The sequence below is a fragment of the Chrysemys picta genome, chromosome 4 (assembly GCF_011386835.1).
Source record: "Chrysemys picta bellii isolate R12L10 chromosome 4, ASM1138683v2, whole genome shotgun sequence".
NCBI lineage: Eukaryota > Metazoa > Chordata > Testudines > Emydidae > Chrysemys > Chrysemys picta.
Window position 1 is genome coordinate 106,036,148 of NC_088794.1, and position 18,890 is coordinate 106,055,037.

At 41.8% G+C, this 18,890-nt stretch overlaps 1 protein-coding gene across 3 annotated transcripts in view; it reads left to right on the top strand.

The window, feature by feature from the left end:
• Nucleotides 1–18,890, top strand: part of SCFD1 (sec1 family domain containing 1) — a 143,999-nt gene that overhangs the window by 112,930 nt on the left and 12,179 nt on the right. For all 3 annotated transcript variants that reach the window (XM_005299158.5, XM_065593255.1, XM_065593256.1), the window contains exons 21-22: nucleotides 11,817–11,869; nucleotides 18,332–18,365. In XM_005299158.5, coding sequence (XP_005299215.1) covers nucleotides 11,817–11,869; nucleotides 18,332–18,365 — 87 coding nt within the window. The remainder of the gene's footprint in view (nucleotides 1–11,816; nucleotides 11,870–18,331; nucleotides 18,366–18,890) is intronic.

Genomic DNA, 18,890 nt, shown 5'->3' on the forward strand with positions numbered 1-18,890 from the left:
TTGGTTTTTCTTTAATGAGTTTTTCTCCTATCATGTAGAGAGACATGATCTCTTACTCAGAAAAGAATTGTCTTTGCTCCAGTCCGTCTATTACATTTGTTGCCAACGAATGCATTTATCTATAGAAATTTTTTCTGCGACATACTCCTCATCATCTTCATCACCATCACTGGCTTCTTTGTTATCTTCATTTTTTCCCTGCTGTACCATTTGCACAAGTTCTTCATCCGTCATATGACTAGCAATTGGTGCATCTTTGTCGACTTCCATCCATCTAGTAAATTTTCCTCTCCCAAATGCTTGGCCAGCTCAAGCACTACAGGGTGAGACATACCGCTGGCATACTCCATTAACTCACTAACAATTTTTTGGTTTTCAGACACTTGAAATCCAGCGAACTCGGACTCGTCATTGACGTCAGGACTGTCCTCAAACATTAGGGCTCACCACAATTTGTGCCATCCATTCTTCAGAGTAGTTGGAGTTACTCTTTTCCAGGCTCTAGCTAGTGTCCAAATTATATCCTTGAGGTGAAATTCTTTCCTAAATGTTGTCAAACTCTTCCTATCATTAAGCGATACTAGCAATTGGTGCATAAACTCAGACATGTACATTCACTTCAGGGATCAGATACCCTGATCACCAGGCTGAATCAGTGAATCGGTAGTTTGGAGGTAAATACAGTCCCAGCACATTATCTTTGACAAGCAGCTCTGCTTTAGGGTGGAAGAGCAATTGTCGAAAATCAGCACAATTTGGCACTTCGGATCCAGACCTATGGAGGGCTCTTGCCTCCAGTACAAATTATTTCTCAAACCACTCGAGACATAGATTAGTCGTTATCCATCCCTTTTTGTTGCCACAGTATACCACTGGGAATATTTTCACCCCTTTGAATGCACTTGGGTTCACACTTTTCCCAATAACCACGAGCTTGCATTTGTACGTGCCTGCTGCGTTGCTACAACCAAGGACAGTTACCCGTCCTCCTACTCCTTCGTACTAGATGGTGGCCTCTCTGCATCAGTAGCAAACTTTTTTTAGCCATACAACACCAATAGAGAGCAGTTTCATTGGCATTGTATACCTGCTCTGGGGATAATTTCTCATTTGCAACTAAGGCCTGGTCTACCCTGGGGGGAGGGGAGAGATTGGTCTAAGTTACGCAACTTCAGCTACGTGAATAACGTAGCTGAACTCGACGTACTTACTTCTATTTACCACGGTGTCTTCACTGCAGTAAGTCGACAGCTGACGCTCTCCCGTCGACTCCGCCTGCGCCTCTCGGCCTGGTGGAGTACCTGAGTTGACGGGAGAGTCCTCGGCGGTCAATTTATCGTGTCTAGACTAGATGCAATAAATCAACCCCCACTGGATCGGTCGCTGCCTGTTGATCCAGCGGGTAATGTAGACAAACCTTAACTGTGCAAATTCGTCAACTTACTTAGTGGCAGCTTCCATATCTGCACTTCTTTTTTCACTGCACACACGAAGTAGACTAATGCCATGCCTGTTTTTACATTTCTGTAGTCATCCTTGTGAATAGTCACACTCATGTTGCAGGTTAAGTTCTTTGTGGAATATTTTTGCTTGTGCCATCATCTCCCCTGAAATGCTAACATCTTCGTTCCTACGAAGCTTGAACCAATGTATAAGCGCACTATCTAAATCGCTGGTTTTCCCCTCCTTCGAAGTCTTACGAACACTCATACTTTTTTTTACTGTCACTTTTGGCAAAAAATTTAAGGATTTGATTCTTTTGCTTCTTCAAATCATACACTGTAGATGACCATACATTGTAAAACTCACACAAAGCATGTACCAATGTGCCCTTTTCCAATTTCTGCAGCAATTCCACCTTTTGCTGTATGGATATTGACACATGCTTATGCTTAGCAGAATTACCAACACTTCCACTGCTTGCTGGTTTCTTAGAAGACATATTTAGGGGTAAATTAGAGCTAAATAACAGCACAGAACGCTGAGAGCCAGGACTGGCAGGACTTTGCCAGACCACGGGAAACTTGGCCTCACCCATGATAAGCGGACATCCGGCTAACTAAAATCATGCCAGATCACAGATGTTGCCAGACCAGAGAGTGTCGGACTAGAGAGGTTCAACCTGTATTTATTTGCATTTCTGATTATCCATATCGTTAAAATGAAGGCTTTTTAAAGTAGTGGTATTCCTGAATGGGATGTATTCAAGAGTATGACTTTGAAGAAATATTATCCCTTGCAATGAATGTAATATCTTTCATGTTTATTATGCATCTTCTGTGAGATATACATATCTTTCTTATGTATATTAAAATAACTATTTTTAAAACAGAGAGCTTATTTTTATCAAATGAGTAATGTTAGCTTTTACAATCACTTGTCTAGAAAAATCTTTTAAATCTGGAATGGAAGAATATGTGTGCTGTTAAACTAAAACTTTTATATCTTGAAAATTGGGGTGTTGTAATCTTAATTTTAAATCTTAATTTGTATTTTGAATTGCTCAAAGTTGGATTCAACCCTACTTTTAGTAGGCAACTGCACTCATTCAGTATTTGACTCGTGGGACCTCTCCTCTAGAAGTATGTTGTAACCGGAGGTGGAGGAGAGGGGGGAGAGAGAGAGAGAGAGAGAGAGAGAGAGGAGTGTTTAATTAGCTTTTCTGGGAATTTTTAACAGTAAGTTTTAAAAGCTGTGCTTTTGAAGCTCTGCAGAGAAGCCTGTACGGACTTTAAATCCAAATCAAGTTTTCCTGTCTTGCAGAAATCTTATAGTGAATCGTTCATATCTTATCCCTTTGATTAGATAACTAAAGTCTGAATCATGCATCCCATGTTCAAGGGGGATGAACATTAATTCCTTCTTATCCATTTCCTTCCTTTTCTTAAAGTCAGCTGCCAAAGGAGCTTAAAAAAAATGTACTCGCTGTACCAAAAGTGTTTAATAGTTCTCATGTCCCCATATATAAATAGATACCGTAGACTCATAGATATCTTGGATTGCTGAAAGGTTTGTAGGGAATAGACAAAGTACAAAGGACTGCTTCTTAATCACAGATGTCAGGAGGGACAGATCTTTTCTTCTGGGCATTTCTTTCCTTTCCAGTTAGAAACTTAATACAATTCTAATGATTCTACCTTCCTTTTAGAGAGAGAGGTGTCTAAACCAAAGTCATGTAATGACTGAATGCAAATACATATAAGGAAACAAGCACAAAATTGACTTTACTGGAAGTTTGCAAACAAAAAAGTATCAGTTCTTCTTTGAATAGTGTCCCTGTGGGTGCTCCATTGTGGGTGCAGTAGCGTCCCCTGCACCTGAGATCAGAGATCTTCAGTAGCAATGCCTATTGGGCCACACATGCGCTCCTCCCCATTTCGCACCGTGAGCGGCATCTATATAGCATTGTGTAGTTCAACTGCCCTCAGTTCCTTCTCAACCATCTTTGATTTGGGACGGAATCTTGAGCAGAGCCCTTCAGACATCCATAGCCGTTAGTAATAGTAGTGTTTCCATTATAATTTCATAGATATTAGCTGTTTCCTTTTTCTTCCCACTTAAAAAAATAATTGCATTGCTCTTTCCTCCCCATTATTCTTTAGCTTAGTGTAGGTTTCCTTTGCGATGCCCTTCCCTATTGGGAAGCTCTCCCTTCTTGGGAGATCCCCTGGTTTCAAGAGGTGCCTCTTGTGTCATGAGGCCATTCCCCTGAGCGACGGTCATTCACAGTGCATATGCTGTCTTGGTGAGGGACATGTCTCTCAGAAGTGTACCCACTGCCTCAAGTTGAAGGCCCGGTCCAGAAAGGACCATGAACTGAGGGTAAAACTCTTATGAGTGGAGAGCTCTCTGCAGCCAGTGTCAGACCCTGGCTCCAGTACCTCTCCAACACAGCAGTCACCATTGGCACAGTCATCAGCCAACCCTCATTCACAACGCACCAAGAGGAAATCTGCTGTCTCCCACCCAGACAAAAAGAAACAGGGCACTAGCTCACCCTCTAAGGAGCTGCCTCAGAGTAAGGCATCCCTTGCGAGGTCAGTAGTCTCAATGTCTTCAGCGGTGAGACTTAGTTCCCACAACCTTCTGGCCACCTCTAGTACCGGCACTAAGGAGAAGTCCAAGGACCCTAAACAGGCAGGACCACAGCCAGAAATACTACCCCTCAGGACTGAGTAGGACAGTGCAAGAATTTCTAAATTGGTACCAACTGCCTCAACTAAAGCAACTCTTGAGTGCGTTGCCACCAACCACATCCTTGGCACTGACCAAACCCTCGATGCCAGCCAAGTCTTCGGCAATGATGCAAGCCTCAGCACCATCTACTGGCCACTCAAGAGAATGCACTCCCTCCTCTACACCAGAGATGGGCAAACTACAGCCCACAGGCCACATCCAGCCCATCCTGTCCGTTCCTTGAGCTCCCGGCTAGGGAGGCTAGTCCCCGGCCCTTCCCCTGCTATCATCCCTCCCCCTGCAGCCACGCAACTGTGCGGGCAGCACTCTGGGCGGCAGGGCTGCGCGCTCCTGCAGGGCAGCATGTCTGGCTCCGGCCGGGTGGCACGGCTGCCAGACATGCTGCTCTGAGCAGCATGGTAAGGGGGTCAGGGGGTTGGATAAGGGGCAGGGGATTCCAGGGGGCAGTCAGGGGACAGGGAGCAGGGGGCGGCGGAGGTTCGGGGGGGGGGCGGTCAGGGGACGGGGAACGGGGCAGGGGGTTGGATAAATGTGGGAGTCCCAGGGGGGCTGTCAGGGGGCGGGGATGTGGATAAGGGTTGGGGCAGTCAGGGGACAGGTAGCAGGGTGGTTGGATGGGGGTGGGGTCCCGGGGGAGCTGTTAGGGTCGGGGGGTCTCGGGAAGGGGCAGTCAGGGGACAAGGTTGGATGGGTTGGGGGTTCTGAGGGGGGTGGAAAGTGGGAGGGGTCAGATAGGGGCGGGGACCAGGCTGTTTGGGGAGGCATAGCTTTCCCTACCCCGTCCTCCATACAGTTTTGCAACCCCAATGTGTCCCTCGGGCCAAAAAGTTTGCCCACTCCTGCTCTACACAGTCACCGGTGCTCACGATGCTCCTGCTAGTACTACAGGAGTTTCGGTACCCACAAGTCCCAATCATCTCTGATACTCCAGAGTCACTGCTTCTCCATAGCTAGCTCCCTGCAATACATGCCTCTTCCCTGGAGATACAATGCCAGTCCCCTTCACCACCAAGGACCGCATCACCCTTCTCTAGCAAGGAAGAAGAGGAGGAGGGGTACTCCATTGCACCGCGCACTCTACCCTCATAAAGGGCAGCCACACAGGGAATTATCTTATCATCCTCAATACCCAGAGACCACAAGTGATCTAGTTCTCTGTTACAGACCTCCCTGATGCAACCCCACATGCCAATTCCCCTCACATTGGCCCTGTTGGGATCCATGGGCTGCATATAGGGCACACTTTTCCAAACCGCCCATGGAGCAGAGACAAATATGATCCCTGTCTTCAACAGTCTCTTGACCACCTGACACCAAACAAGAACTGCTAGAGGAGCAGGAGGAAGAAATGGAGGAAGAAGTTACACCACCAACCCACTTCTTCTCATCTTCCCCTGATGAGGCCAACATGCCACCACTTCCAACACTGGAGGACAATTTTAGGCAGTTCCAAGAACATTCCGCAGGGTTGCAGATTCTCTCCAGATCTCTCTGGAGGAGATCAGAGAGCAACAACACAAGTTGCTCGACATTTTGCAAGCCTCTCCATCGGCTAAGATCGCACTCCCAATCAATGAGGCCTTGTTGGACACCACCAAGGTGATCTGGCAGACCCCAGCCTCAATACTACCACCCTGCAAACAAGCAGATAAGAAATACCATGTCTCCACTAAAGACATTGAATTTCTGTTCTCCCACCCTTCTCCCAAGTTCCCTCATGGTCAACACGCTATAAGAGAAGCGGCAACATCACCACTCTAGGACAACCCCGTGTGACAGGGACTAGAAGAGGCTAGACCTCTTCAGTCATAAAGCATACTCTTCATCTACAGTCCAGTTCTGTATTGATAACTATGAGGCATTCCTACCCAAATTTAATCATACGAACTATTCAAAATGTCAAGAATTCTGTCAACTCCTCCCAGACAACAAAAAGGAGCAGTTCCAGGTACGGGTGATGGAAAGACAACTCCTGGCCCATACGGCACTGCAAGGCTCTTTGGACTCTGCGGACATGGCTGCTTGCTCCTTTGCAACATTGGTGGTGATGAGGTGAGCATTATGGCTTCACCTCTTCATATTCCCCAGAGAGGTGCAGAACACTGTCAAGGATCTTCCCTTTGAAGGGCCTAAACTCGTCTCCGAGCACATGGATGAGTCCCTCCATTCTTTAAAGGATTCTAGAGCGCTACTCTGTTCACTCAGCATATATACACCAGCACCTAAGATAAGACAGGGTAGATACCAAGCTATCCCAAGATTTCAACCTATACATTTCACCCGTCAGCAACAGTATGACGCGCAATGTAGGCAACAGAGGCCTCCTCCCAAACTCAGGCAGATCCCAGCTCAAGGGGCTACATCTCACACATTGACCTCCAAACAACAATATTGAAGCTTTGGTCGAGGCCCCAAGATGCCTCCCTCTGGTCCAGTTGCTGCAACCATCTTCAATAGACCATCAGTTTGGCAACTGCTTGGCCACCTTCTACCTATTATGGCAACAAGTCACCTCAGACAAGTGGGTCTTGGAAATCATCAACAAAGGGTACTTCATCCCATTCCCTTCTCTTCCACCCAGCCTCCCCACCTCTCCGTCCCTCTTCAAGGACCCTTTTCACAAACACTTTCTACAAGAAGAAATAAACCACCTTCTGCAACTGGGAGCCATAGAACTGGTCCCATTCTAGCACAGAGGGAAAGATTTTTATTCCCCCTATTTTCTGATCCAAAAGAAATTAGATGAGTGGAGACCTATCCTAGATTTGAGGAACCTCAAAAAGTTCATCAAACTACAATGCTTCAAGATGGTCACACTATCAACAATTATCCCAGCACTGGAACAGGGGGGACTAGTTTCCGGCCTTTGACCTGCAAGACGCGTACTTCCATATCACCTTACACCCTTCCCATAGGCAATTCCTCAGATTCATCTTGGGAGTCCAACCACTACTAATACAAGGTACTACCCTTTGGCTTTCTACAGTGTCATCGGTATTTTCCAAAGTCCTCGCGGTGATGGCAGTGCACACACATGAACAACGGATTGTAATATTCTCATATCTAGATGACTGCCTCCTCAAAACTCCCTCCAGAGTCTACACTGTCGAAGCCATAAGAAAAATGATGGACCTTTTCTCCAACCTCGGCCTCCAGATAAACATACAAAAGTTGGTACTGACACCAGTACAGCTCTGGAATTTATTGGGACCCAGCTGGAGGCTGCCAAAGCAAGAGCCTTCCTCCCAAATCACAGATTTTTGGTCATAGTCAGTCTCATCTCCACTGTGAGCCACTAGCCTGCAGATATCCGCCAGGACTTGTCTACAACTGCTCAGTCATATGGCAGCAGCCACGTTCGTGGTGAAACATACCAGATTACACACGTGCCATCTTCAGGGATGGCTACAAACAGACACAGCCTAAACAAACCTGCTATTGATACCAATCAAGATCAAGAACTCATTAGACTGGTGTACATACCCCCAAAATGTCAGGGGTGCCCTTCCTTCACCCAACACTGTCCTTGATACAAACAATCGACACTTCCCTACGTGAGTAGGAAACACATCTACAGACCTCCATGGTACAGGGCAGGTGGTCCCCCTCAGAATCAGTGTTGCACATCAATCTCCTAGAAGTACATGCAGTACGCAATGCATGCCGACACTTTCTACCATTAATCAGACAAAGGACCATAAATAAGAGTAACGACGGACAACATCACCTGCATGTTCTATATCAAAAGACATGGGGGAGCGAGGTCCCAATCCCTGTGATCAGAAGCACTAAAATTTTGGAACTGGTGTATCCAATACATCATCAGCATCTTGGTCTCATACATACCTGGACACCAGAACATCATGGCAGACTCGCTGACCAGGAAATTCTCACAAGATCACGACTGGGAGTTAGACACAAGAGCCCTGCAGGACATATTCAATTGCTGGGGATTCCCGAGCATAGATCTCTTCAGCACACCCAAAGCTGCCAAATGTCCACAGTTCTGCTTGCTTATTACATGGGGTGCACCCCTTCTCTGTGGCTTTCCACCCTTTTCCCTATTGTTCAAAGGGCTTCACAAGATACAGGTGGAACAAGCCACAGTCATTCTCATGGCCCCAACATGGCCACGACAGATTTGGTATCCTTACCTCATGCACATGGTGGTCTGTGCACCAATCACCATACAGTTGACTCCACACCTCCTCTCGCAGGACGCAGGCCAAATCCTCTATCCCAATCTAGAACTCCTACATCTGAAGGCATGACTTCTCTGTGGTTCTAGGATTCGGTGATGACCTGTTCAGAAGAGGTGAAAAAGATTTTTTTAAATAGCAAATGTGGTACAACTTACCTCTATAAATGGAAAAGATTGTGAACTTGGTGCGACACTAAATATGTCCCTGCAATGAGTGCTCCTTTGTCTCTCATTCTAGACTACACTCTAGAACTTAAAAGATCAGGATTCTCCACAAGCTCCGTTCACATACACCTGGCCGCCATCACTGCATTTTACACCCCAATATAGGTTATTCCATATTTATCGACACACTAATGGAAAGATTCCTTAAGGGCCTTCAAAACCTGTATCCTCAAATACAAGACCTCACCCCACCTTGGGATCCCAACCTAGTTTTGCACTGTCTCACTGGCCCCCTGTTTAAGCATGGCAGTGTGCTCCTACATATATACCTATCTATGAAAACAGCATTTCTCATCACCATCGCATCTGCCCGATGAGTAGGAGAAATAGGTGCTCTCCTGGCATACCCACCATACACAATCTTTCACAAAAACAAGATCATGTTATGACCAAACCTGAAATTCTTACTGAAGATGCTGTCCTCTTTCCTTTGAAACCAACCTGTCCACTTTCCCTCCTCCTTCCCAAAGCCCCATGGCAACCAATACGTTACACATCTTGGATGTCAGGCGACCATTAGCATTTTACCTTGACAGAACTAAATCTTTCAGGCATTCACCACACTTATTCCTCTATTGCTGAAAGATCAAAGTGAGCAGCCATAGCCAAACACCACCTTTCCAAATGGATCTCCGAGTGCATCCCCCTTTGCTACCAATGACACAAATTGTGACCCCCACCTGGAACTCGAATGCATTCCATTCACTCACTGTCCACTTCAATTTCCTTTGTAAACAACGTGTCGATTACTGATATTTGCAAAGCAGCCACCCAGGCATCCAAAGACACTTTTAGCTGACACTGTGGCATTACCCATGATGAGGTATCATGTGCTCTACTAGGACACACTGTCCTATCGTCCTTGGTACACATCATTCTGAAGCCTCAGCCTTCCTTCTAGGGGCACTGCTGTACAGTCACCTACAGGTACACTACTCAAAGAAGAAGAGAAGGTTACTCACCCTGTGCAGTAACTAAGGCTCTTCAAGATGTGTGTCCCTATGGGTGCTCCATTACCTGCCCTCCTCCCCTCTGCTGTGGAGTTCAAACGTAGACTGCGGTGGAAAAGGAACTGAGGTCGGTTGGACCTCACAGCACGAGAAGTGGAGGAGCGCATGTTCGGCCCAATGGGCACGGCTACCAAAGATCTCCGATCCTAGGTACAGGAGGCACTACTGCACCTACAGTGGAGCACCTGTAGGAACACACATCTTGAAGAACCTGTTACTGTACAGGGTGTGTAACCTCTTTTTCTCAGGCTAAGATCTGATTTCCGCAGCATTCAAGTAAATATTTAAACTATTTTAGCCAGCCAGTTTTCTAGTCCACTGATTTGCTTTTTATGTTTGAGTTTTCATCAGCTATTTTCTCTTTGAACGCTACATTGAACGTACAACAATGATATTCTCATTGGGAACGTTTATAGCAGGAGTAGGCAACCTATGGCACGTGTGCCGAAGGCGGCACACGAGCTGAGTTTCAGTGACAGTCACGCTGCCCGGGTCCTGGCCACCGGTCCGGGGGGCTCAGCATTTTATTTTAATTTTAAATGAAGCTTCTTAAACATTTTAAAAACCTTATTTACTTTACATACAACAGTTTAGTTACATATTATAGACTTATAGAAAGAGACCTTCTAAAAACATTAAAATGTATTACTGGCACGCGAAACCTTAAATTAGAGTGAATAAATGAAGACTCAGCACACCGCTTCTGAAAGGTTGCTGACCCCTGGTTTATAGCATTGATTTTTAAGTATGCTTTTTGACCTAGCATTAATCTGTAATTAGTTCCAATTAGCAGGAAACCTGAAATTCTTTGTCAAGGTTAAAGTGTCTTTAATTTTTCTCAGTTTTAGAGTTAGTCTAGGAATATCTGTCAATTTCTATGTTGTTACTTTATAGTTGGTATACCACCTGCATATATGAGCCTGCCAAAATCATGAATCTTGCCAGACCCCGCACGTGCTGCTGAAATTCCCAGTAGAATATATTAAACCTCTATACAGAGACTCAGTGTGACACTAGATCTAAATTGAGTTTTGAGAGCCCTAATTTTTAGGGTAAAATACCTTTTTTTTAAGCTCAAGTAATTATTCTGTGATCCTTAAAGAAAATAAGCAAATTTTTAAAAAATCTTATGTGCATATGTATATAAAATATTTTGTTATCATTGGGGGTAAAGGTCTGGAGTTGTTATACTATAGTAAATCAACAAGACTCAGAGACCCCAATCCTGCAATGTGTACCACCACATGAGTAGACTGCTATATCGGCAGGTAGTCTCAGTGAAGTTTAATGGGGTCCTGCCTGGCACAGTTATCCATCCACACATTACACCTTGGAGTATGAGGATAAAAGTTAGTGCTGAAATTGTTGAAAGTCAATCAATTGTCAGAAACAGTTAAGTAGAATTTTTGTGGGGTTTTTTTTTTTTTTTTTTTTTTGCTTTTTTCCCTGTGGTATTTGACAAAAATCTTGCTCACTGCCAATGGAAAATATTGGATATGTCTTGGAAATGTTTTGAATGAAGAAAAAATCCTTTCCTATAATAACTTCAACCAGTCAAAACTTTTCAAGCCCTTGTATAATTCCTCTAATTTGTACCCAAACTTTTTGTTTTAATAGTAGCCATAAATCATGACATGAAATTATACAAGTGTAAGTTTCATAATGGAAACTTGATGATTTGATCTGTGCTCTATTTTAGTATTCAGTCCCACAAGGATTTTTTGTTATAAATAGATAGTAGGTCTTTTTGTGGCCTGGAAATTTTTTAACTTCTGGAACAAACTACTGTATGTCCCTCTAAAGCTAGTGACACTTTATTTTTCTTTTTGCATATTACTTTTGCTGTGGGGACATATTATGCAACCAGTGTATTTTGGATAGTTTGGTTGCAATGAATTTCATATGAGCCAAAAACAAAGACTGAGCTCAATTGCACCCTTCATAGCATCTTTATTGCTGTGGGAGAATGAGTATTTATACAGTGCTTTTTCAATGAAATACAAACATTGAAAATGTACATGGGTCTCATAATTTTTATTACTTTATATAATGTAGCTTCTAAATGTAAAAGTACATTGATCTGAAAATGGCTTAATGAAAAATTTTACCCCAAAAAATCACAAACAAAGTTACGATGTTTAAGATAAAAATGTACTGATTTGAACAATCCTCCTTTTTAATAGGAGACAGATGACTACAGGTATTTTGACCCCAAGATGTTGCGAGGCAGTGACAGGTGAGTTTACCATTTTTTTTTCTTTTTACCTTCTATATATTGAAACAGCTAATGTAAGAATGTTGTACTTAATTTGGATCATAACATAACTGCATTAGTCCCATTAATTTATAGAAAGTATTCTCTTACAAGAGTATTTTCTGCAGAATCTTTTGCAACTACTTTCTGTATTTTTGTGCACGTACATAATTCTTTAAATCACAAGTATACTGCTTTTTTAGAAGGAAGGCATGAATTTAAAAATATTTTGGGGTGTTTTGCTCACCATAAGTTTTATTGTTTGGCACACATTTTTTGTCTTTTAAATTCAACTTTTCCCTACTTCTTGATTGCTTGAAATGATAGTCACAACCTCTAAGTCAGGCAGCTCATGTTAGAGGAATTTGCAGCCAAAAGCAATTCCGTGGAATCTGGACTCACCAGAGAGATTTCTGCAGAGTGCCTTTGATTTAAATCATGATTTAAATCAGTAGTCAGGAAGACTCGATTTAATCATGGATTTCTACATAAAAGTGCATTCTTGTTGGTTCTTATAACTTAATAGATATTCTTCACAACTCAGATAAATGTAGATTTCATTTTTAGAAGGTACACACTATGCATTTAAGTGATTTATTTTGAAAACTTTTCAGAAAATGAATGATTGGTTATTTAATTTACCAAAGGTAATTGAAGCAGGTATTTATGAAGTCATTGGGAGGTGAACTATCTTCAATTCAACAGGTTAATCATTAGTATTTGGAGGATTTTCTTGCCATGATGTATTAGGAGGAGGACATCACCAGACAGACATTTAAATTGTTTTATTTAACTAAAACAACAATGTTGTGTGTTCTGGATTTTTTTCTTCAACAGCAAACATATAATATTTTAACAAAACAAGCATATGAATTTTTTAATTTAAGCATTCAAGTTCTTTTAAATCAGGTTTGTTTTTGTTAAAATTGTTTTTAACTAAAATAGTTAAATGAAATATTTTTTTCATAAAAACAAAAATTAAATTGACTGTCAGCCAGGTCAACGTGAGAAACTTAAAATATTGGCTTCTGCAGCTAACTCAGTCGTCTCCACCTTCATTTTCCTGTTTGTTCATAATCTGGAAAAGAAAAACAAGCTTTCCTGCTTTTTCAGTTCCCAAACGATTTCTCAATTTGGAATTAATTCTTCCAAAAGAAGAAAATATTCTTTCTACACCGGCAGAAGAAGCTACTGCTGTTAAAAGTGAGGTTATCACTTCAACAGTCTCTGAATCAAAGTGTTTAAGTGACTTCCACCAGTTCACTGGTGTGACTTTCTTTAAAACATCATCAGCAAACGTATTTCTTGAATGGTTCACCCTTATCTCTGAAGTTTATTATAGTTGGCATTATGGAGGGATGATTGCTGGATGTCCATGTCATAGCCAACTCCTCTTCTTCAGCAGTTAAGGTTTGACCCTGGTACCGAGTATTGAAAATATTTGCAAGAAAATGAGCTGGAGATAGTGCTTGTCCTATTAGTTTTTTTTAATGCTTGTAATTTAACTCTGTCATTGCATATTTCTCTTTTTAAGCTCTCACTCAGTTCCTTGCAAATTTCAGCAGTGTCAGCAATAAAACAGCTATTTCCCTGCCTTTTGTTCAAGGCTACAGAAATAGGCTTCAGGGTACTCAGCATGTGTTCAACATTTCTCTTAAGCCCAATGTTGAAAACTTTGGCTGTGACAAGCAACAGAGAGTCCTGTGGCACCTTTAAGACTAACAGATGTATTGGAGCATAAGCTTTCGTGGGTGAATACCCACTTCGTCAGGCGTCTGATGAAGTGGGTATTCATGCATGAAAGCTTATGCTCCAATACATCTGTTAGTCTTAAAGGTGCCACAGGACTCTCTGTTGCTTTTTACAGATCCAGACTAACACGGCTACCCCTCTGATACTTGGATATGACAGTGCCATCTATTTTTTCCCAATTTTGTTTCCAAACTCTCAATAGATTAGGCCAGTTCTTGATATAGTGCTCGAAACAGTCCACTACTGAGTTCCATCGCACGTCTTGTGGGAGAGTTAGCTTGGTTCCTCCCACTTTTTTCAGAGCAGCTGCTGCAAAGTGGTTGTTACGGAAGTATTTTGCAATTTCAACAACATTAGCCTTTATTTTTGGAACAGTGAAGTCTTTGGCTAGGAGGTGCATCAAATGAGCATTGCAACCATATGTTATTAGCTTGGGATTCTCTTCACTCTCTTCTAAATAATTTCTTCTCATCTTGCATGCATTTGCAGCATTGTCTGTGACCAAGCCGTGTACTAGACATTTGAATTTTTTCTCACAGTTTATCACTTTTACCGCTACTTCTTGTAAGTATTCTGCTGTGTGTGCATTTCCTGATGTATCAATTGTTTCTGTGAGGAAGACATTCCCTTCTTCTGTTGTCACACAAGCACATACAACAGGATCATTGTGGACATTGCTCCATCCATCAAGACTCAGGTTAACAATTTTACCCTCTAGACCTTTTGCACACTGCTCAATTTCTCTTTCATACACTTTATCCAGCAATTTGCCTGCAACATCTGCTCTGTTGGATGGACTGTATCCTGGTCTTAATGACTGAACCATTTTAATGAAGTGTGGGTTCTCAATCATACGGAAAGGAGAGTTTGTTGCATAAACAAACCGGGCAATTTTTTCATCAATTACCTCTTTTTGCTACAGGTGATATACTGTGGCTATGTGACAGACACAATGTGACTGACACTATAATTGGCAGATAACTCTGAAACTATAGAAAATTATAGGGATCTTGAAGGTGGATAGTCTTCAGAATCCTGTATGTTGAGGATGGATTCTCCTAAACAAAATAAGTCAATGCAGTTACTTAATTATTATTACCATACTGCTCATTTAGTATTACTCACTGCATTCACTGACACTCAGTACTACTTTAAAGGTGAAATTGTAAAAGGAAGATCTGCCTATTTCAGCTATTTATTTTTTATCACAACTGCATCTAAAATGATAGTACCATAGAGTAACAACTATATTTTTTGCTCAAACATGAGAATTCAAGAGTAGTACACAGGGCCGGCTCTAGGCACCAGCAAAACAAGCTGGTGCTTGGGGCGGCACATTTTTAGGGGCGGCATGGCCAGCGCCAGAATGCCGCCCCTAAAAATGTGCCCCGTCCGCCCTAGCTCACCTCCGCTGCTGCTGCCACGGCGCACGAAACAGCTGATTCGCGCGCCGCTGCTCCCCCTCCCTCCCAGGCTCTCAAGCCTGGGAGGGAGGGGAAGCAGCGGCACGCGAATCAGCTGTTTCGCACCCCGCTTTGGCTCGGGGTCTCCCCCTCCCTCCCAGGCTCTCAAACCTGGGAGGGAGGGGGAGATCCCGAGTGGCCGTTTCTCGTGCCGCTGCTCCCCCTCCGTCCCAGGCTTGCGAGCCTGGGAGGGAGGGGGAGAAGCGGCACCCACGCCGCGGCCGCTCGGGATCTCCCCCTCCCTCCCAGGCTCTCAAACCTGGTAGGGGGGGGAGACTCCGAGTGGTGGCGGCGCGGGCGCCGCTTCTCCCCCTCCCTCCCTCCTAGGCTTGAGAGCCTGGGGGGAGGAGGCAGGGCTGGGGATTTGGGGAAGAGGCGGAGTTGAGGCAGGGCCTGGGGTGGGGTAATTAAAGAACCGGGGGAGGGCGGGGGGGGGCAAAATTGTTTTTGCTTTGGGCAGCAAAAATCCTAGAGCCGGCCTGGTAGTCCAGAAGGAAGACAGGCAGTCCTTAAGAAAGAAGAATGAAATAAAAAAGTTTACCAACCTGAAGATCCTGTACTTCTCGTGATATTGTTTCATTCAGGCAAGCAGGCCTTGCATTTCTTTGTTGCTCTGTTTGCATTTTGCATGCATGCCTGTCTTACCCACAGGTAGAGGAACTTCATTAAACTATTCCCAATCTGGGTCTCTTTTACAGCCTGCTGCCATTATAGGTTTTTCCTTCTAGTGAGAGAGTGGTATGGTAGATCTCAAATCAATGAAGGCTGCACTCAGAAAGACCTCAAGACTTCTGGAATATGCTGCTCAAACAGTTTCACTTTTGTTTCTACTGCCTGTCCCTCCCTTCACACATTTATCTCCAGACTTCATCTCCTTGTCCAGATCTATTCCGCCCCCAACAATTCATTGAACTTTTTGAAACTTTACACTTTTAGAGAAAGGTAAGGGATTGACTCTGTGTTCACAAATTTGCAGAGGGACAGACAATAGGGTTGAGGTCTGTTTTTTTTCACCTCTATATATTTATTTATTTTAAAACATTTTTGCTGTTAATGAGCATGTTATCTCTGGAGACACAAATTCACAGTTTGAGAACTGCAAAACTAAGCATCTCTTATGGTATCTTCTAGAGTGAGCACTGAGTCCGATTGGGTAGATAGAAAGATTAACCTAAATAATCTATACAGAAGCCCCTGGAACCTCATAAGATTGGGTCCCTAATCCATGAGCTGTTGGAACTCATTTACAAAACTTTTCTTAAACACTACATGAATATATTGTCTCTTACTATAGAATTAGAATTTATAATCCCTATTCCATGAGGATTAATGTATCTTAATTAAAACTATCTTTAGGTTTTTTCCTCAAAAAGCGTTTTATCAAAAAAATCCAATTTAAATAAAAAAAATCCAATTTTTAATTTTTTAATAAATCATTGATTTGTATCCACCTTGGATTTCTGTAGTACTGCATTTGAAACACTCATTCCACTGACTGAGAATGCTGCTAATAGCTTACAAATAGTCTGCACAGATAAAGGAATGGATCCTAATGTTTAGCAGCAGGATTTCTTGTAATACTTTTTTACTCTGGCGTGTTAGAACCATATACAAAAGTACTGTTTGATCTCAGAATTTTTCATACTTAACTTCTTAAAGTCATAGGTCATTAACAATGAACTTAAACTTCCCTACCTATTATTCAAGAGGTAAATATTTTCATCCGTTTTTAACCTGAAATTTTGATGCAATTGTACAGTAGTTCTATAAACTACATTGGTAGTAACATATAGATTTCTTGTTTGAGTGTGAAATGAAGAATTATCTAGACATTTTGCAAAAAGAAAAAGGAAAAAATAGTAGCACTTACAGCAAAAATGTCATAAACTGTTTCTTGATCTGCTACCTTTATGAATATCTGTAGCTGATAATCTCAGCAATAGCACTCTCTAGAAATAGAGAAGATCTTTGGTTTTAATGTACTTTAAACAAATGGCCAACACTGTCCTTGGTCATTTGCATTCAATAAGAATTTCAGCTGTCCCCTTACCAGTGTTCTTCACTCCTGACAAGCACAGTTACAATAATGAAAAATTATTTTCAGAGTATAAGTATCTGTTTAATACATTGCACATGCACTTTCAAAAGTAGCTTTATGGATTAAAAATGAGCGCTGAAAGCTATCAAAGTTAAAATTGGCAGTGCTGTATATTTTCCTTTTTTAAATATAGCAGCATCTTTCAGCCTGTTTTATTTTGCTATTGTGAAACATCTGGTTTGAGTGCAGTTTTGTCTGTGAAACTATTAAAAAATAGTTTAACTTACTAAAATCAAGCCAAACTTGATTTTTTTTTTGCTCTTTCAAAAATATCCATTGATTTTAATACCTAATTTGCACCCACAGGTATCACAGTTTCTGTGTGTTTATATTACAATTTGTGAACTGATGTGCTTTCATGCATCATCGTACTGGAACATGCAGTGCAGATGCAAGGTTGTGTGCACATAATTCAGAAAAATTAGTTCTTGGAGACCACTTCTTGTCTCTTTCTTCCATAAGGCATGTAGGAACAATCTTAAGTATGTTATGTATATGACTAGAGGGGGCTACAAATTTTACTCTTAAGTGAATAAAGGTTCCAACTCATTTTAAACCAAGTCTGATGAAGGAGATACCAGAATAAATATGGCTGCATAGGCTTTTGTTTGTAGTCATCCTTATCTTCTGAACAGTACTACACAGATCAAACAATATTCTTTCAACAGCTGAAAATGATCCAAGAAGTTAGTCCAGCTAGTTGCCAAAAACTCAACTTTAAAATGTTGATGTTCAGTATTATGATTACTGAACATCAACAATCTCACAATTTATTAGTTCCACTAGCTGCATCACCACTTACAAAATCCAAGGTGATCTCACCTGTTCACACGTTACTAAAAAACAAGGCCAAAATTCACTAGTCTTCCAAAACTGAAGAAATAAAAATTTTATATATTTGAGCTAATTGAATGTGTGAATGAATGAAATTTCTATATCAAATCTTTTTTTGAGAAATATGACGTTTAAAGTCTTTTTATAACTCTCCATAAAAAACAAAATACCACCAACTATTAGAATGTACTCTGTATATTTTATGCATATACATATACTCGTTTAATATTTTTATATTTATATCTGTAGTTAAAACCCTAACTATTCCATTTATAATGCAGTTCATTTTTATTACAGCTCAGTTCCAAGAAACAAAAATCCATTCCAGGAGGTAAGTCATGTAAAAATCATACTTTTTCCAAATCAGGGTCTATGTATTATAGTATCAGTATTTTTTAAAGTTCCAGTCATTTCATGGTCGTGAATTCAGAAAATGGGAGAGTCTGTTTGCAAAATCACTACTCTAATTATATTTATTATTAATTATACTTAGCAGTTATGCTGGAGAGCTCCTTTTATCTTCAAAGGGTTGTACAAGCATTAACTACTCCTTACAGTACCCCTGCAAGGTAATTATTAGTGATTTAATGATAGAGCCATAATTAGAACGCAGCAATTTTAAACTCCCAATCCTATACTTAGTCCTTTAGAAAACAATGCCTCTCTAAATTTAGTCATCCATAAGTCCTTACGCATAGCTGAATACTGCAAAACAGTATTTGTAAGCAATAGTTCCAATAACAACTCAAATTGTATTTAATCATTTGCTGCCTTTTTAATTCATTTTCCACAAACATTTGTGGAAAGTGGAGGGGTTTTTTTTATTTTCACGGTGATGTTTTCTAAAAACAAAAAT